Source organism: Magnusiomyces paraingens (genome assembly GCF_902498895.1).
Source record: "Magnusiomyces paraingens strain CBS 517.90 genome assembly, contig: contig3, whole genome shotgun sequence".
In the NCBI taxonomy this organism is placed as follows: domain Eukaryota; kingdom Fungi; phylum Ascomycota; class Dipodascomycetes; order Dipodascales; family Dipodascaceae; genus Magnusiomyces; species Magnusiomyces paraingens.
The window spans coordinates 3073106-3092906 of NW_022474069.1; the positions used below are offsets into that span (position 1 = coordinate 3073106).

At 31.8% G+C, this 19801-nt stretch overlaps 7 protein-coding genes across 7 annotated transcripts; 4 read left to right on the forward strand and 3 right to left on the reverse strand.

Annotated features, from left to right (window-relative positions):
* Positions 1 to 395: 395 nt before the first annotated feature.
* SAPINGB_P004258 (uncharacterized protein) lies at positions 396 to 2906 on the reverse strand (the record flags this gene model as incomplete). The annotated part of the gene is made up of 1 exon (XM_031998973.1): positions 396 to 2906. One exon carries the CDS (start codon positions 2904 to 2906, stop codon positions 396 to 398), a length of 2511 nt encoding a protein of 836 aa, XP_031854864.1.
* Positions 2907 to 3641: 735 nt separating this feature from the next.
* On the forward strand, positions 3642 to 4214 carry SAPINGB_P004259 (uncharacterized protein; the record flags this gene model as incomplete). Its single annotated transcript, XM_031998974.1, has 3 exons — positions 3642 to 3662; positions 3747 to 3815; positions 3861 to 4214. 3 exons carry the CDS (start codon positions 3642 to 3644, stop codon positions 4212 to 4214), a joined length of 444 nt encoding a protein of 147 aa, XP_031854865.1.
* A 1232-nt stretch (positions 4215 to 5446) lies between these two features.
* SAPINGB_P004260 (uncharacterized protein) lies at positions 5447 to 6997 on the reverse strand (the record flags this gene model as incomplete). Its single annotated transcript, XM_031998975.1, has 1 exon — positions 5447 to 6997. One exon carries the CDS (start codon positions 6995 to 6997, stop codon positions 5447 to 5449), a length of 1551 nt encoding a protein of 516 aa, XP_031854866.1.
* Positions 6998 to 7826: 829 nt separating this feature from the next.
* Positions 7827 to 8264, reverse strand: SAPINGB_P004261 (uncharacterized protein; the record flags this gene model as incomplete). The annotated part of the gene is made up of 1 exon (XM_031998976.1): positions 7827 to 8264. One exon carries the CDS (start codon positions 8262 to 8264, stop codon positions 7827 to 7829), a length of 438 nt encoding a protein of 145 aa, XP_031854867.1.
* Positions 8265 to 11754: 3490 nt separating this feature from the next.
* Positions 11755 to 12963, forward strand: SAPINGB_P004262 (uncharacterized protein; the record flags this gene model as incomplete). The annotated part of the gene is made up of 3 exons (XM_031998977.1): positions 11755 to 11790; positions 12035 to 12197; positions 12641 to 12963. The coding sequence occupies 3 exons, from the start codon at positions 11755 to 11757 to the stop codon at positions 12961 to 12963; spliced, it is 522 nt and encodes a 173-aa protein (XP_031854868.1).
* A 421-nt stretch (positions 12964 to 13384) lies between these two features.
* SAPINGB_P004263 (uncharacterized protein) lies at positions 13385 to 13759 on the forward strand (the record flags this gene model as incomplete). The annotated part of the gene is made up of 1 exon (XM_031998978.1): positions 13385 to 13759. One exon carries the CDS (start codon positions 13385 to 13387, stop codon positions 13757 to 13759), a length of 375 nt encoding a protein of 124 aa, XP_031854869.1.
* Positions 13760 to 17656: 3897 nt separating this feature from the next.
* On the forward strand, positions 17657 to 17971 carry SAPINGB_P004264 (uncharacterized protein; the record flags this gene model as incomplete). Its single annotated transcript, XM_031998979.1, has 1 exon — positions 17657 to 17971. One exon carries the CDS (start codon positions 17657 to 17659, stop codon positions 17969 to 17971), a length of 315 nt encoding a protein of 104 aa, XP_031854870.1.
* Between the last annotated feature and the right edge of the window lie 1830 nt (positions 17972 to 19801).

Below are 19801 nucleotides of genomic sequence, written 5' to 3' on the forward strand. Positions count from 1 at the left end.
ATTTCTTTACATAAAATATTAGATTAAATTAAAAAATTAGAAATTCATAATACTAACTTATTTCTGAGCTAATTAGACCTTTTTTTCTTGTGAAAACCTTCTTCCGAGCCTTTTCCCTTTGCTTATATTCATAATTCATTTTTTTAATGTATGTTGCCCCTAAAAAAATTAGCAGTGAAAAGTTTTTAGGAGTGGAGGAGTAAAAAATTTTTGGGGATGGAAGATTTTCCGGACTAAAAAAATGTTTATATATAAAAATTTCATTAATGACATTTTTTTTAAATATTGATAATAAAAGGAAAGTCTTAAATTTATAAATTATATAATATATTTGATTTCTTTTAATAAAAATAATTGATTAGAAAAAAATTAGCTACCTAAACAATATTTTGATTCTATTTATGGTTACTTCTGTTCAAAAAGATATAACGTACAAGCTCTTTAGAAATATAATAATACTTTTTGTTGAAATCTGAAGAAATACGGTTATTCCATGTATCTGTGGCATCTTTCTTCATTCCTAGTAGAGTAATTTTTTTTAGCTCTGGTAAAATCTCTTCTGGTTTAATAATTAAAGTATCTGGCTTTCCCTTAGTTATTTTTCGCATTACATTGTCTTCAGTCACTCCACGCCTTGTTACTAAACAATCTTCGTTTTCGATTTTAAGCTGACGTTGATAACGTAGTCCTTCATTGGAAATTCTTCTGTCAGAAAATCCTCTAGGAAGAGAAATCAGTAGTTCTTTAATCAACATAGGATCATAGTTTTGTACGCCATCAACTTTTCCTAAAAATTGTGAAAAAAGTTTATCTGACATTAAGCTGAAACAATGATCATACATTGCAAGGTAAGACTGTTTATTGGGATTTTGAACAAATTTGTAAGTCCATAAGTAAGAAGGAATATGAAGATGTTTTACCACAATTTTTCTCCACATGGATAATTCGTCACGTTTTCCCTGCTGAAAACGTTTTGAAAGATTAGGAAAAAGCATGAAAAAATCAAAGTTAACTAATAACGTTTGAAATTTGAATCGATCGGCCCAATAAAAGCATTCAAAATTATCAGGCAATTCTTCCAGATTGTCATAAATATCTCTTTTCCTTGTTCCTATTTTTTGATGGTTCAGTTGATCATAAAATAAAAGAACATTTCTTTCAACAAAAAGAGCTGCAATAGCTTCGTTATATGTATTTAAAAAATCTTGAGTAAACTCATTAGATAAAGTCAAATTCTCAGAATAGTCAAGATTGGATGTTCTCCTTCTTCTTCTTCTCCCAGACGGATTAACAGGAAAGTCTTCCATATTTATCTCATAGACAAGCTCACGACGAAAAACACGTAAATCTTGACCATAAAGCTGTTGTACTGAAGGTTCAGATTTTAGCCAATTTAATACACCAGATGATGATAGATAAGCTGAGCATATGCGTTGAGCATTCAAGGCCATTTGAATGCCACAACTGTCGCTGTCCTTTTGTAAGTGTAGCGGTACAAACTTCAAATCTCCAAAAGAAAAATGTTGTGAGATAACATGAGTTTCAGTAATATTTTCATTCTCCTTAAATATCTTGCTTCGAAGTATGTCAATGTTTGATAAGAAGACGTCTAAATCAAAAAACTGAGTTTTTTGGGACGAAAATTTAAAAAAGTCGTCTTTGAATAAATGAACCGAATCATGGACAAAAACTTGAAAACAATTACCAGATGGACTGCAAAAAACAAAAACAAGAGACCAGTGATCATGGTAATTAATTGGAAGAAACAATCCAAATTCTTGTTGAGCATTTCCTGCCCGAAAAGATTTGAGCCAAGAGGATTGCTCAAACTTCGTTTCAAGATAGTTCTTGAACTCATCATTTGTATGGTTTAAAGAGGGGAAAAAATACAAATATGAATGATTGGTTTCAGATGATATGATACTCTTTTTATTGAAAAACAATTCAAGATTGCTCTTTTTTTTTTTTTTTTCAATAACAACACATGCAGCAAACACCCATAAAATGCTGAAGTTTTTAAGCTTAATGTCTACAATATCTACTATGTCGCGTACAGAGAGTTCCGAAAGAAAAGGTGTACCCATGTGAGTTTCAATGAAAACAGTTTTTTTCGGTGATTTGTTGAGAAACTGGGGGATATTTGACGTGATCGAGGGATCTATTTTGTCAGCATTGACATCAGCATTGGCATCAGCATTGACATCAGCATTGACATCAGAATCAGAATCATAATTATTATAATGACAATTATCATTATCATTATCATTATCATTATCATTATCATTATCATTATCATTATCATTATCATTATCATTATCATTATCATTATCAAAACATTCGATAGTAGAATTTTCATTTGTAGAGGCATTGGCACCTTTCTCCTGTTTTACTTTGACTTGACATTCATAGTATTCATATCGCTTGGTTGGTAAAGGTGTAGTATGTTCAGCTTTTAGGAAATTTGGATCTGCGTGACTATTGGAAGGAGTTGAGGTCTTGAGCTTGTTTTTGTTACTGGATGGTGTTGGGTAGTTGCCTGTGTTATCATTACCTGAAGAAAGTAGTAACACATTGGATGAGAAAGGAAGTTGGGGTTTTTCAATTAATATTTTTTTTGAAGCAGAATTGGAGACTGGAGTTGAAGGAGAAGGTATGAATAAAGAAGAAAAGGGTGGCGTAGTGCCCATGGATGAAGAACTTTCAACTGAATCAACAGATTTGGAGTTTGTTTGAAAAACTGAATCTTTATCACTTAAAGTATCTTTTTTTTTTTTTTTTGTTTTTGGTGGATCGGTTTTAGAACTTTTTGTTCTAGGCTTGCGCTTAACAGCTTTGAGTTGTGTAACTAATAAGTCATTGTCAAGTACTGGATTTGATTTAACTTGAGATCTGGTAGCTGGAGTCATGATGGATACAGTAAAAGGTTCGATGATGGTAGAGAAGTTGTTTTTTAGTTTTTATGGGGAATAAATAAAAAAAAATGAGAATCAAAGAAATCTTTTTATTAATATTGTGATATTGATATTGATATCGATATCGTTATATATAACATATATATATCTTTGAGAAAACCGTATTACGCGACTTTTATAATTTTTTAAAAAGCGGGGTGATAAGCTTCTTCACAAATATAAATAAAGGTTTTTGAAAAATGAATTTCATTATAACCAAAAACATGCTACGACTAATTATTCAAAGATTATATTTAATTGAAAAAATAGAAGGCCTCATATTTTCTCCAACGCTGGTCTTTCTAACTGTAAAATTATCATATTCATGAGAAAAAATTTTAAGGTCCAGCTGGACCTTTGTGCTGCAGTCAGCACAAATAATCATATTTTTGCATAAATTTTTAAATTCAGGATATAAGGTATTATACCTTGATAAGGTAACCTTATCTACGTATCTAATTAAAAGTACTTTATAAGGTACTTGCGATAGATTTCAGAAAAAAAAAAGAGGGGAAAGAATTAATTTTTAATTTTTTCCCCTCTTTTTTTGCTGATATCTATGATTTTCGCACCTTCAAAATAAAAATATAATTATATTTTTAAGTATAAATATACCACAAACCTCCCCTAACTTCAACCTCTTTTATTCTTATTTTTTACAAGAATTTTTCTATTGACTACCTACACAAAATGTCCCACATTTATTATGAAGTAAGATAACAGACAATGTATCTTCAATATGACCTTTTTTTTTTTTAATATAACAGTTCAATATTTTGACTAACATTAAATCAGCTTTCAGGTTGTTTAACTTTCTCCGAAAAAAAACCCCTCACTGAAAAGATTATTATCATTGAAGCAAACGTGAGTGTTTTGATCAGTTGAACTTTTACCTACTAATTTTCAAAGAATGTCTTAGATAGTTTAATACTAGTGAAGACAACATTTAGTGCTATTGATTTATTTCCAGAAGACGCTCAAGACGCTCAAGATGCTCAAGATGCTCAAGATGCTCAAGATGCTCAAGATGCTCAAGATGCTCAAGATGCTCAAGATGCTCAAGATGCTCAAGATGCTCAAGATGCTCAAGATGCTCAAGATGCTCAAAATGCTCAAGACACTCAAGACACTCAAGTGGAAACAGATCTTGCACTCATAATACTGAAGATCATCAGCGTTTTTTTCAAACATGGAATCATCGATACAAAATCTTTCCAGATTGAAATGTCAACGGGGTTTTTTCACGATCATCGGGAACCCTAACCCATATTTAATGTGCCTGGTTGAATTTTTGTATTATTTTGTAATTTATCATAGCTATTACGTAATATTTAATAGAAAATTAAATTATATTAAATTTATTAAAAAAATAAAATTTTTATAAACGTAAAGAAAACAGTATTCTGTAGTGCTTTCCAATAGTATAGAAAGCAGTATTATGTAGTGCCTTCACAAAGTATAGAAAACATTATTCTGGAAGGCTTTTCAGATTAAATAAAACCATTATTCCCCTATGCCTTATAATATAAAATGAAGCAGTTTTTAGGATTGCTTTATTTTATAAATTAAGACATTGATTGAAAATATTTTTTAAAATTAAATATAGTATTACTTTATACTGAATTATTTTATTTTTTAAAGCATTTTTACAAAATGTTTTCTAATATAAAAAATAACGGTTAGAAACATAGTTTTCTCAAAGAAAAGATCCTTGTTAAATTTCAGTAATTGTCAGTGATTTTGTAACCTTTGTAACTCGCCAAATCCTGAGAAGTTAAGCAAAATACTTTGCTGACTATGTTAAAATGAGTATAGAAGTCACTATAATCACTTTCATCCATAACTATTAACATTATGGTTGTTATTTTTTATGATGTTTGGTCTTTCATGAAAGACCAAACATCATCATGAAACTTGGTGTCTCCTAAAAATACGCAAACCCTTTTCTTTAATAAAAGAAAACCCTTTCATGGATGGCTTTAAAAAATGTTACAACCCTTATTACATCATGGTTTAATATTAACTTACAAAACCTACGCTAATTTCCAATTTTTTGTTTTCCGTGTGACTTTCAATTTTTTCCCAAGTTTTCTCTTTCATCTCAACATTAAGATTAAAGAGATTTCGAATACATCTTTACGTAAAGAAGACGTGACGTCAAAATTCGTTTTGCTAACGTCAACAACTCGTACTTTCACCTCTCATCTCTTTAACAGATAACACAACATCAACAAAAGAACACAAAAATTTCAAAATTGGGTTTACCGTGTTTCCGTAATAATTTAATTTTTCTGTTACTTTTAGCTCAACTTATTTCCATATAAAAACTCAGTCCTAATCTAATCTATAAAAATAGTGACACTTACGGTTCATACTAAACTCCTTTTACTCTTCCTAGACTTACTTGCAAATTCATATATATATCCTTTCAAACCAAAATCAGACAGGCAGCAACACGTAATTGGTTACTTGAAGAGGAATTTACCACCACATACCTAAACCAAAGCCACGGGGACCCCGCCATAAACACTCATTGTCAACTGGGTCTCGGACTTGGGCGGCACAGGTAGCGCGTCACCGCCTCGAATCTCGCTAAACTCTTGCAACAGTCTTACTGTAACATACCCTGCCTCTGTCAGCGCAAACTGCTGGCCCAAGCAGATCCGAGGTCCTCCATTGAAAGGCAAGTAATCCCAAGGGTGCACATTTTCACGGTGCTCGGCCCAGCGTTCGGGACGGAATTCGTCGGCATCAGCCCCCCAGAAATGTGGGTCGCGATGCAACACGTACACAAAGTACCCAACAACCATCCCCTTGGGAACGAAAACGGGCTTGGAGCCAATATAGTTGTGCGGATCAGTGGGATTTACTCCACCGTGTGGCAGGTACGTGTCACGAATAGCGCAACGCCCATTGGCAGGAACTAGAGGATACAATCGGAGTGTTTCGTTGATGACGTAGCGTAAGTATGTACATTGCTTGAGGGATTCAAATGAAAGAGTGGAAGGAGATGTGCCAAACTGGTCAAGGATCTCCTTACGCAAGCGTGCAAAGACTTTGGGGTGGATGGCTAGGTTATAGAAGATCCAAGCAAGAAGAGATGCGGTTGTGTCTCGTCCTGCAAGCAAAATGTTGAGAGCTTGGTCGCGAAGTACCTTTGGGTCGTTTGTTTCCTTGGCAAGTTCAGTCAAAAAGATGTAAGAATGATCCTGATCCTTTTCTTGTTGTTTTTTATCTAAAGCCATCTGAACATAGGATTCGGTGAAAGACTTACATGTTTTGCACCAATCTTGGAATTCCCTAGGGTTGAGTGCATTGTAGAAAGAATTAAGTCTAATGCGTTTGGCAAGAACGGCTTGTGCGGCGTTGAAAGCCTTACCAAATTCTAGTGCATGAGCAATCTTAGGGTTCCCACCTGATAACGTCTGTACGCTTTCTCCAAAAAGAAACTCAGTGGCAGTATCAATTGTTAACTGGAAAAATAGAGCCTGGATGTCTCTGACTTGACCTGGAGATTCCTTGAGGATAGAAATAAGAGTAGTCACATTGCGCTCTATGGAGTCAAGCTGGGCAATCTGCTGTCTTGTAAATTGAGGTCGGAGCATTGCTCTTGAGTGTTTCCAGCCTTGTCCATCCAGAGTAAAGATTCCATCACCTAGAAGAGGAGCAAATGCCCCGTTTCTGTTTCCAAACTCGTAGTCCTTGAAGTTTGTTGATAGAACTGTTTTAATGTTTTCTGGGTCTATAGTCCAAATGTCAAATTGGCCAAATACCTGCTGTCTAAACGTTGCAGCCTTGTGATGGCGCCAAAGTGTTTCGAAGAGTGGCATCAGAGTTTTTTCTTTAAAGGAGTGTTTAAGGATTCTGGCAAAAAACGGGATGCCAAATGGCAATGAGTAAAAGGTAGGCGGGCTTCCCACATGGGATCCTTGACGCCAGACCAGAAAGCGGTAGGAAAGGTCCTGATAAAGGGGGATTAGAAAGAGGAGTAAGACGATGATGAAGGGTGCAGCAATAGCTGTAAGGAAGAGGGTATAGATTGACATGTTAGATTGATTGTTAACTGGTTGTTAATTGATAGTTGATGAGAGGGGTGGAAATGTGGAGAAAGTCAGATGGTTATATATATATATATATATTGAGAAAAATGTTTGACAATGTGGGGCTAAAAATCACTTTGAGTTTTAATGAACAGGGCGCAAAGTTAGTCCGAGCAAAGAAGGCTTTGTTAAATATGGAAACTGGCCCGGTGATTACAGACGATGGTATTCTTTTGATGTTATTTTGGCCAAAGTTGATGATAGTGTCTTAAATATTTATTAATTATTAGCATGTGTATATTGGGTACATATTGCATTAGAGCATCACTGATTAGTAAATTATAAATAGAAATTTGATAAGAAAGAAAGGAAAAAAAAATAGTTTGTAGAATTCCAATTTTTAATTAATACTAAAATCGTTTCATAGCTGGTTTTTTGGAATCAAGACCTTGATTTCATTTTTATACTAAACTATTTAGCACTTAAAGTCCAATCCGAGGGTGGTTGGTGGGGTTCCAAAGTATCTTGTAATGGTACTGTATTATGGCTTATGACTTAAGTTATTGTAAATGTTATTGTTGATAATTATAAGATACCTTCTTGTAAATAATGTTACCAAGAAATAAGTTCATTTATTTATAATATTAATATTATTAAATTTATTGAAAAAAAAAAAATCCCCATTTTTTAACGTTTAAAACTTTAAAATACACCAAAATAATAATAATAAAAAAATGTAACAACAAAAAGCACAAAAAATTTTTTAATTTTTTTTTCTTTCCCCTTAACGTCATTAACCATAGAAAAAAAAAATACCAGCCGTTCAACCAGCATTTTAACCATCCAAAGGCTTCAAGCTGGACGTTGATAGGTGGGACGAATTGGACTGGACAGGAACAAGAGGTGATGATGCTGGAGCATGTCTAGGAGAAGATCCGGGAGCCAGAATAGGAGAGATGGAAGCATTAGTATGTCTTCCCTCTGTTGTATCAGTTGGTGGGCGGATATTGCCGGATCCTCCTCTGCCAACAGAAACTGTTGCTGGGGTGGCATCGACTGAACGCTGGAGTTCAGCTAGGTACTCGTTAGGAGTCAATGTTGAAATCTTGGAGATGGGGATAGTGTTACCGTAACCACCACGGCCAGTAGAAACAGGCTGGGATGCTGACTTAAAGGATTGAACGGGAGGAGGTTGGGAGGGCTCCAAAACTGGGGATTGAGCACTTGAACTGGAGGAAAAGTTTCCGAAGCCACCTCTACCTGTGAGAACCATTTTTAATTGATTGATTGGTTGATTGGTTGATTGGTTGATTGGTATTGATTGATTTGTGTAAATAGAAAAAGGGGAAGGGATATAAGGATTTTAAAAGATAAAGAATAGATATGATATAATGATAAAAGAGATAAAAAGAAAGAATAATAATAATAAAAAAAGAGATTTTTTAAGAGGATATTTTATGGGTATTTATATTAATTTTTTTTTTTGTCCAGCCCATATTAAGATCAAAGTACAAGATGGCACTTACTCAGTTGGGAGCACATTTAGTCACATGACTTTTGGGGGGAAACTTCAAGCGGTCGTTTTTTTTTTTTTTTTTTTTTTTTTTTTTAGTAGTAACAGGTAAAATAGTAATAGTAATAGTAGCAAGTTGCGCAGTCGCTCCCCCCATTAAAGGTAAAAGAAATAAAGAAAAAGATTTTGGCAATTTTATTTATTTATTTTTATTTTATTTTTAATTTTATTTTTAATTTCTCAGTGCACGCGGGGCGTGTTATCGACGACTATCGATTGGGCGGCGATAACCCAAAAGAAGTAGAAAAAGGTTGGCAAAAAAGAAGAAATTTTTTTTTATTTCTTTTTTTTTTCTTTAAAAAATAATTGATTTATTATTGAATTCTTTTTTTTATGGTTCTACTTAAAAGGAAGTAACGAAGATAAAAATAAATTAAAAAAAAATGAACGGTGGCTTTTTTTTTTGTTTTATAAAAAGAGACGTAATTGATTGAATTGAATGATGAAAGAATAAGAAATATATACTGATAATGTTGATAATGTTGATAATGTCGAAAATAAAAAAAATCTAAATCTAAATCTAAATCTTAAAAAAAAAAAAAATTATTGGCTCTTTATTTTTTTTTTATATTTTATATATATATATATATATATTTTTCCCAATAAAAATGGCTTATTCAAGCACGCCAGAATAGCGGCAATTGGCGAAATAAAATTTAAATTTTTTTTAAATTTTTTAAAACTAAAAATTTATAAAAAAAAATTATTTAAAAAAAAACAAAACGTTTTTTTTTTGTATATAGAATAATAATAATAATAATAAGCCATGTGATAATTATTTATTTATTATTCTATTGTTGTTAATAAATAAATCACAAAAACAACTTTATTTTTAACTCTTTTTTAAAGATGTACTTTAAAAAGAAAAAAAAAAAAAAAAAAAAAAAAAAAAAAAAAAAAAAAAAGAAGCCTCCCCCCTATTGTTTATATTTTTATTTATTTCACTATAAGAAAAAAAAAATAAAAAAAAATCAAAATTCAGGTTAATATTGATCAGTCTACAAACAAGCATCTTTAATCCAAAAAAAAAAAGAGAATTCATTTCTTTATATATATATATATATATAGATAAATTTAAATAGCATGAATAGTTCATTTTAATAATAATTCAGAATTTTTTAAAAAAAAAAATGAATCATTTTATTTCTTTATTTTATTTCTTCATCTTTTTTTTTCTTTATTTTTTATCTATTTAAAATAAATAAAAAAAAATATTCATATTCATGACAACTAAATCGGACTTATCCAGCTGCCAAGAGACTACAAAACTTCATGTCGAGATAAAAGAACAACAGCACGGCATTGAACTTGCTGTGTTGGAAAGCAAAAATACAAAAAATGCTTATCCTAAAACTACAATAGCAACAACAACACTACAACAAAAATTGGCTTGTCACCTTGTCCATATCAATAACAACATTACAGCTTTGACCAACACTCAAGTCCAATGTAACATAACTAGAGCTAGACTTCTACGTGGAATGAAGGGTGGAGGAGAAGGTACAGAAAATAAAACTGGTCAAACTTTGGCAGCAGATTTAAGAGCCTACAGAAATAATACTCGTGTGCTCATAAAAACAGTTGCCCAGCAATTGGCAGCTCTCAATTTCAATGTGACAGCAACACCATTAAGAATGGAAAACAAGACAAAAACACCTGGGAATGGTAGTGCAGCAGATTCAGACACATGTGATGGTAATGATTATTATGATAATGATACTACTAATAATAATAATAATAATAATAATAATAATAATAATAATAATAATAATAATAATAATAATAATAATAATAATAATAATAATAATAATAATAATAATAATAATAATAATAATAATAATAATGATAATAATGTTGAATCCACATGTACTCGCTTTGTCGAAAGTATAACAGCAATTGGGATAAATGCTAGGGGCACGTGCAAAGAGTACGAGGCTGCAGTCGAATGTGTGCTTCAAGTAGAGGCTGCAGGGAAGCCTCCAAAAAGGTGGGTTAGAATAGGAGGAGGGGGAGGAGGAGAGGAAAAAGAAGAAGAAAAGGGGAAAATCAGAAAACAAGTCCGTGAAGTGTTGGGAGGTATGATAGCAATAGATGGTGAATGGAAATGGGTGGTTTGTGATTACAATATGTCAAAGGATCTGGTGGGACTTGTGGATCGGGTATTTTTCGAGATGGACCAAGAAGATTTTAGTAGTAGTAGTAGTAGTAGTAATACTCAGGAAGAAGATGAAGATGAAGATGAAGATGAAGATGAAGAAGATAATTATAGTTATGATGAAGAAGATAATTATAGTTATGATGAAGAAGAACAGTTAGATCTCATGACACACAAAAACACTCTGCTAAATTCATTTACCCGAATCCGAAGAGCCACGGGACTCTCGAAACGCTCCGGTAGTCGGTACTACAATTCCCGGAAGCAGCGTCATCATAATCATAATCATTATTATTATTATTATATGAGTGGCAATAGGCGTCAAGGGAATCGCCAAAAAAGGCGCAACTTGTTTTTGTGCAACTGGTGTTGTTGCACCTTGAGTTGGCGCTGGGGGTCTATTTCTCCTGCGGTTGCGGCTGCACTTCCGATAGCCGGGTTATTTGGGGCTGTTGTATTAATTTGGGCAACGCTGACGTGGTTTGCTCGTAATCATTAGTCATAATAATTATTAGTCATAATTACTATGATCATTATAATGTGGTCTGACTGTTGTTGTGGACTTACTTGGTTGCCTCTCCCTTCAATTTAAAAAAATAAAAAATAAAAAAATAAAAAAATAAAAAAAAAATAAGGCCACACACAAATACACAAATACATAAACGCACAAATCTTTTAACGGTGGCTGATTGGACAGTTATTATTATTATTTTATTATCAAAGTGATATTTATTAAAATATAAATAAAATAACTGTGTGTGTGTGTGTGTGTGTGTGTGTACCTACAAACACAAATCTTATTCTCTATAATAAATACACTTAAAAATAAATTAAAATTGAATTAAATTAAATTAAAATAAATAAATTGAATTAAATTAAATTAAATTAAATTAAATTAATTAATTAATTAAAAAAAAACTCCCTCTCTCTCTCTTTTCTCTCACTTTTTATTTTATTTTTTTTTTCCCCCCCTTCCCTTCCACATCACCACAACCACCCAAAACCCTCCAAACCCCTCCAAAACAAACAATCACAATGATCCCCACTCGTGCTCTTATGTCCTCTGCTGCCGTAAGTACTTCTCTGTTTTTTTATCTTTTTATCTTTTTATATTTATTTTGTCCTTGCAATTCCTTTTCATTATCAGCCAACTCTTCAACTTGATTCTCATGGACTTATATTTATACCCCATAACCTAATATCATCCAATCACATGTAATCTATTCATTTCTCTTGACACTTAATTATTATTATTATTATTATTATTTCTATTTTAAAAATAAATAAAATCTTTTATACTAACAATACTCTATAGAAGGCCGGCAAGAAGGAAAGTGCCATCCCTGTTGAAGTCTACCCCCTCCTCGTTGCTTGCGGCTTGGTTGTTGTTGGTGCCTCCTACAGCTTCTACCGCAAGCTTGCCTTTGGTGACCTGAGACTGTCCCGTACTGGCAAGTCTGCTCACGATGAGGGTGAGGGTGAGTCCGAGGGTCACTAAAGGATTTTCAATAAACAAAATTAAAAAAAAAGCATCAATTTTATTTCAAAAAATTATAAAAAAGAAAAAAAAATTAAACCTTTAATCGAAAAGAAACCCCCATTATTGCCAGCTATAATTTCAATCATCTTTTTGTTTATTTTTTTTCTTTCTAATCCCAATTGCCAAATGAAAACCCTCTAATATTAATTAAAAAAACATCCGACATGATTTAAAAGAAATCTTTTCGTCGAAAAAAAAAAAATCCTATCCTCTAGTTCTAATGAATACAAAATTAAACCATTTATTGTTTATTAATGCCAGCATATACCTGATCTTTTCTTTTCTTTCCTTTCCTTTTTTTTTCTTCTTCTTTTCTTGATCTATTTTCTTATTCCCCCTGATTCCATAAACTACGTTTCGTGTCAATCACTGTCCCAACAGGCCCACCACCAACTCGCACCCGCAATGCTCGTCCACGAACTTCTGCTCCATCCATGTTGTCTGCTGCAGCTGCTGCATCTTCTCGAGCCTCGTATACTATCGTGGCCTTGGTAGCTGAGTATGTGTGTGGAATAGACCTTACTGTAGATGCTGCTCCTGCTGCTCCTGCTGCTCCTGCTGCTCCTGCTGCTCCTGCTGCTCCTGCTGCTCCTGCTGGTTTTTCAGTCGCAGCTACAGAGGCAATGGGACCAAATGGCAAAAACAGTGAGTACAATGCATCGGTTGGTAAATCTTCAGGGAGGTTTTCTAGGCAAATTAATTAGAGATTGGGACAATTGTTGGGTTTAGAGTGTAGTAAAATCTTACCAATTTGAATTGTAGAATCCATTTTTTTTTTATTTTTATTTTTTTATATTTATATTTTTATAATTTTTTTTTTATTTGCTATTATTAACAGCCAATGTTTAAGCCGAAATGCAATTGGGCAGGATGTTTTTCTTTGAACAAAAAAAAAAATAAAATAAAATAAAAATAAAATAAAAATTTAAAAATGATGTAAATATTTGTTATATATTACTAATCTTGAATAATCATTTCTAATATATTTTATTCCCCTCTCTATCTCTAATGTCTAATGTCTAATGTCTAATTTCTAATTTCTAATTTCTCATTTCTCATTTCTAATCAACCAACAATAATTGCCGCCACTTCCACAAACAATCCTTCACAAACAATTAATCAACAATGATTGCAAAGAACCTTTTCAGACAATCCCTCCGTTCGTTCCATTCTACTGCCCGCATTCAGGTTGTCCACCCAGTCTCCGGACTGCCTGCCTTCAACGCTGCCATCAACTCTGATAAGCTGACAGTGATTGATTTCTATGCCACTTGGTGCGGACCCTGCCATGCGGTGGCCCCGCTTGTTGAAAAGTTCTCCGACGAGTTTTCCGATGCACACTTTATCAAAATAGATGTTGATGAGTCTCAAGATGTTGCGCAGGAAGTCGGAATCAGAGCAATGCCTACCTTCCAACTCTACAAAGCTGGCATCAAGGTCGGCGAAATTGTAGGTGCCAATCCCCCCGCAATCAAGGCAGCCATTCAAAAAAACCTGTAAAAAAATTATTACCAATAGAAAGGAAAGAAAAGAAAAGAAAAGAAAGAAGAATCTCTGGGTTCTGCAGAATTTAGGTCAATCTCAACCTCCAAACAACGGTATATACAAATTTAATAACGTTTTCTTTTTTTTTTTTCCTACTCAAGACATATGGAATTACTCATTTATCTTTGAACTGTTTTTATTCATGACTTTGATTTTGTTTTTTTTCCTTAATAATTTTTTGAACTTTGAACTAGCCATTGTATATATATAAATAGCATAGAAAATCTACGAGAAATTTTTCCAACAATCATTACATATAATAATACCCAGAGATAGATCTTTGTGTGAACAATACAATGTTAACTGGCCAAAATTACTCTAAATGATGTTTGGCTCACCTTTTTTTTGTCTTTTTCCTCTGGTTTCTAGTGTCCATACCTTTTTTCTTACATGATGTTGAAATACCCTATCTATCCTTAATACCAATCCCTATGCTATTAGTTCTACACATAGTGCTTCTTCTCTTTATTTTGAAATTCTTCAAACCAATGATTTCTTTAAATGTGATATCAGTCACAATCAGTAGCTTTGGTTATTTCACATGTTGCAGCTACACCATTTATTACCTTGTAAATATACAGTCTTACTGTAGAAAATCTGTAACAAAACCATGGCTATTACTTAATTCCGTCGTTTAAATAATGAAATCTAATCAGGGTGATTTTTGTCAGGGAAATGCTTCAATGGTTTTCTTCAGTAGTAGTAGGTTTTTTCCATCATTCACTCAAATTCCATGCAGTTCAGTTGTTATGTGAGTCAAAAAAAAAAAAAAATACGTGTTTCAAAAAAGAAAAAAAAACTTTAAACCAAACGGCAGCCGTCTAATCAGTGATTTACATTATTCTCAGGAATTATGTACTATATTAAAAAAAAATACCTCTTCTTTACTTGTAGAATTTTGAAAATAAAAAAAATCCCCTTAGAAAACAAATTCCAGTGGCAAACTTTTTTTTGTCATCAAAAAAAAAATTTTTTTTCTTCCATTTGTTGGAGGTTTATTCTATGGTGATTTAATGATAAACAAGCAAGTGTAACTCTTTATCGAACCCTCTTAATGGTCATGATGAAAAGAGAAAACTATATTAATATACTCATGGTTGATGTACATTTAACTTTAAGTTATTTTCAAAGACAAATGATGTTTTTTGGTTCTTATAATAAAAAGTTCACAAAAGCCGTTCTATATATCCCCACAGGAAAGACTCTCAAAAGAAATTTCCTTTTATGGTATGAAAATAATCGATTTTCCGGTCAAACTAGCCAAGTCTCTGATCTTAATAACTCTTATTGAATTTTTTTCTGAAAATATATGATTTTAAGATTAAAAAAAAAAATTTTTAAAATTGAAATATACACCTTTTTGTTATCCTAAATTAAGTCATCCTATCATAAACAAAACTCATACAATATGATTCTATTTATGAAAATAAATTATTACAAACTTAATTGGTTTTGCAACCCTCAATTGAAATACCCTTTAACTCGTGTCGCCAGGATTTTGAAACCCTTTCTCAATTTAATATAATATTAATTGATTGCTTATTTGGCAAACAATTAATCCCTTCAAGCATGGTTATATAAGGAAAGAAAAGTATTTACAAGTCTCTTTTTTTAATGAAACAAAATTAATAAAATAATTGTGAATGAAGAAGAAATAAACAAATGAATACAAGAAAATACTGTTAAATATATAGTATTTCTCAATTCTTAGTCTGTTATTCTTGTAAACCAACATTGTTAATTCTTCAGACGTGGTCATTGTACTCAAAAGTAAAAAAAAAAAATCGGATTCTATATTAAGAGACTATTTCTAAAAAGAATCAAACGTGATCACTTTTCTTTATCTTTTACTCTGAATTCCGTTTATGGCCGTCATATCTCAGCAATTGGTCATGGACAAAAAGAACAAAACATTACCTAAAAACAAAATTCATCCTGCTCTTTCTTTCTCATCAATAGCTCTTCTCTCACCGTTGCCATTTTTACTATCCTCTTGTATGGGCCCAGAAATTTAATTTGTCTGCTCTGCTCCGAATAATAAATTTCCCAGAATCAATGGTTATCAAGAACACCATCTAGTCTATTTTTTTTCTCTTAATCCATTTTAATTTAAAATTAAAAAAAAAAAATTTTTTTCAACTAAACGAGCTAATTCTTAAATGATAAATAAGCTTAGATAAACGAAATCTTTAAGTGCTTCTGGTCTTGTTTTATGCTAGATCTTCCCCACGTTATATTTACAGCCGCATTTTTGGATTAGGTTTTATGAAATTTTCCTTTCTTAATCTTCATCTTTTTCTCTTTTCGTTTTTTTTTTTTTTGAAAGTTTTATTCAATTTTGTTATTCTTGACCTTAACATCATTTGTGTGTAGATATATTTAATTAATACACTTAAAAGAATTTGTATTTAATTTGAAAAAAATATTAAAAAATAAAAAATTAATATATTCTTCTCTATGTCTATGTATTCAATTGAGTGGTAATAATAATGGGAAGGGGGGAATGGAACTTGGAACTTGGAGTTTGGAAAAATATGGGATTCCTTATTATTTCATGCATGTATTTATAAAAAAGTGACCGGTCGTTAAGTATAAATTATTAAATATATTATGCAAAAAAAAAAATACAAGTAACTTTAAAAGGTTTTTTGAATAGCTTAGTAATTTAACTATTATCAATACTTGCCTGCCCACCAGATCTAAGTATTTTTTTATTTTTTTAAAAAAAAAAGATACAAAGCAGTATTAAATAAAGTACCGTTTTTTTTATATATCTAATTTGGTATTAGAATTGGACTGTAGTTAAAAAAAAACATTAGACGGCCTGGTAAAAGTTTGGGAATAAGGTCGAGCATGTTAATTTTTCAAGGAACAAGCCGCACAAAGGTATATATAGGTTTAAGGATTTTCAATTATACAATTATATTTAATCTTGATACTTTTTATTTTTTCCATTCTCTCTTTCTCTCTCATCATGTTCAAGTCACCTTTTCAAAAAAAAACTTTCTACTTTACCATTAAAAGCTCCGCGCTGATCATTGTCAATTTGTTTTTTTTCTGTTACAAAGACTGGAAGAAATTTTCAATCTTGTTAAAAATAAGATTTATAAGATTCTTTAGTAATAGCACGAAATGTATATATAGAATAGAAATTGATTTGCAAAATTGATGATGGTGGTGGTATCTTTTCCGGGATATCATAAAGGAGAGGAGGGGGTAGGGTATGGAAGAGTGTTAGTAATCACAGAAACGGCGATAAAAATCATAGTCATCATAATGGGGCTGTTACAGATTGTGTACCTTGATTATGGGGATCTAGACTTTGTGTGCAAAAAATGTGTTGACAACAATAAAGATGCATAATAAATACCAATATGGGTATTTTTTTTTTTGATTTCTAATTTTATTTTTTTTTCTATAAAGTTCTTTTGATATTATTAAATAAAATAATTTTAGAAGATGAAGGAAGTTCTTTTGACGATATTGTAAATTAATGAATCTTTAGATTGATTGATAATACTTTTTTTTTTTTAAATTTGATATTTCCATGGAATTAAACAGCTATAATCTTTGGTCACGTGAAAGTGTGTATTATATGACTAATATTTACGTCAGTTGACAGGTATTTTATTTTTTTTTTAGACTGACATAAGCTGCTTATAAATAATTTCTTTCAAAAGACCACCACCCTTTTTTTTTTTTTATGGAATATATAAGACCGCAAAAAACTCCAGCCTTTTTTTTTTTTTTCCATCTCATTACAACTTGTTTAATTTCTTGTTTTTATAAACATTTTAACCCTATCCTCTCTACTCAATTATCAACTACACTCAAACACTCACAATATCCACAATGGCCGTCACTCAAGTCAAATCTGCTTCCGAGTTCCAGGAGGCCATCAACTACGAGGGTCTTACCGTCGTTGACTTTTTCGCCACATGGTGTGGCCCATGCAAGGCCATTGCTCCTGTCATTGAGAAGCTTTCTAACGCCAACCCCACTGTCAAGTTTATCAAGGTCGATGTTGACGAGCTGTCCAGCGTTTCTGCTGAAGTCGGTGTCCGTGCCATGCCCACCTTTATCTTTTACAAGAATGGCCAGAAGGTTGATGAGGTTGTTGGTGCCGCTCCTGGCAAGGTCGAGGCTGCTCTTAACAAGCACAAATAAACTTTTTGATATGAAAGAAGAAGAAGAAAAAAAAAATTAATAAAAAGTAATTTGCCTCTTTTTTTTTGTTTATTTAATAATATATAATTGAAATGAATTAATGAGTATATATACATTGAAAGATGGATATCAATGATGGTTAATTGAAAAAATAAAAATAAAAAGACACTTAGATTGCTGAAAAAGTCAATTGAAGAGAGTTTGTGGGTGGCGGACCGGGATTCGATCCTCGGCCAAGATAAATATTATTTAAAAGATGAGTAATCAGGTGTAATTATGACTAATAAATTATTTAAAAAAGAAAAAACTGGGGTAAACTTTTATGAGAGCAAAATTATTAATATACCCCGTAAAAGTATGGTTAATGGACCTAATTACAAAAGTCAGTATTAGCACAAGATTTAGATGAATGTAAATTATAAATTATATATTTAAGGGTCTTAATCTTTTTTTTTTTTAATATTAAAGTGGGTTCACAATAGAACAAAAACATTAGATCTTTCTATCACTCTTTTCTAATCCTATTCAATATATAATTCGGTTATTATTAATTATATATATGAAAAAAAAAAACTATTTCTTAGGCTTCAGTCCGACTTTCTGTTATTAGAATAATAACATTATTCCAAAATGGAAATTTTAAGAGAGAGAGAGAGAGAGAGAGAAATACAAATCTTAATGTTTTATTATTATTACATATATATTTAAGTTTCTCGATTGCTTGCGCTATTGACCGAGTTGTTAGGTTTTCTGGGAACTGTAACATACCTAGATGGTATTTTTGGTTACATTATCCTGGGTATATATTATCAGATTCTGTGCATGAATATATATAATGAAGTTACCAATATAAATAGAAATTATAGCGGAAGAGAGCTTTGACTGGAATAAATATAAATATAACGATACGAGCAGAAAGGGTAAGGAGGAAGGGGAAGCGAAGGATCTAATATGATTCAGTAGTGTTACAGTAGCCATGGATGGGAACTTAGTTTTGGTAAAGTTATCTATATATAAGATATAATTTTAAGATTGTTGGGCCAGTAAATTAGCATTAGATAGATGGGAATAGATTCTTGATGGATAGTTAAAGGGAAATAGATATTAATAAGACATGTAGCGAATGTAATAAATATATATATTAATATTATCTTCATTTTCCTATAAGGCAAAGTTTCAATGTTTGTTTGGCGTATTTTGGAAACCTTCTAAGGACTGGACTCGGAAAAACTTGAAATTATCCCTTGGTGGCCCGCATATAGTCCAACTAGCAAAAACTCAAAAAAAATAAGGTTTTACATAGTAAAATTTTTGAAGAATAGTCCAAGTGCAAGCTAATGACGGTCATATTCTAGCCTTTGGACCAGTTGGACTATATGCGGGCCACCAAGGGATAGTCATGGATAACATTAAGTTAGTATATGTACTCTGGTCGAGGAATGCTATTTCTTTATTTTCAAACATATTATGGAGAGAAGGAAGAGAAAGCAAGAAAAAAAAAACACCCAGAAAAAGAAAAGAAAATCTTTCGAGTTTAATCAAAAAAAATATATTTCATTTTTTTTTTGTCAAGCATACTTTTCATTACTTTGTGGTACTCTTTTGGTTAAACACAGGAATTAACATGTTTGTGTATCTCGGTGTGTGTGTGTGTGTCTGTAGTCGCTTTTAAGTTCGAACATTTAGAAGTTTTTTTTTTTTTTTTTTTTTTCCTTTTCTGTTTAGGTCCCAGATAGATTAAATGGAAAATTGAGCCAAGAGAAGAAAGAAGTATTTTGAAAATCTTAAAATTCTGTAAAAAAAAAAAAAAAATTTTTTTTCTTTCTTACT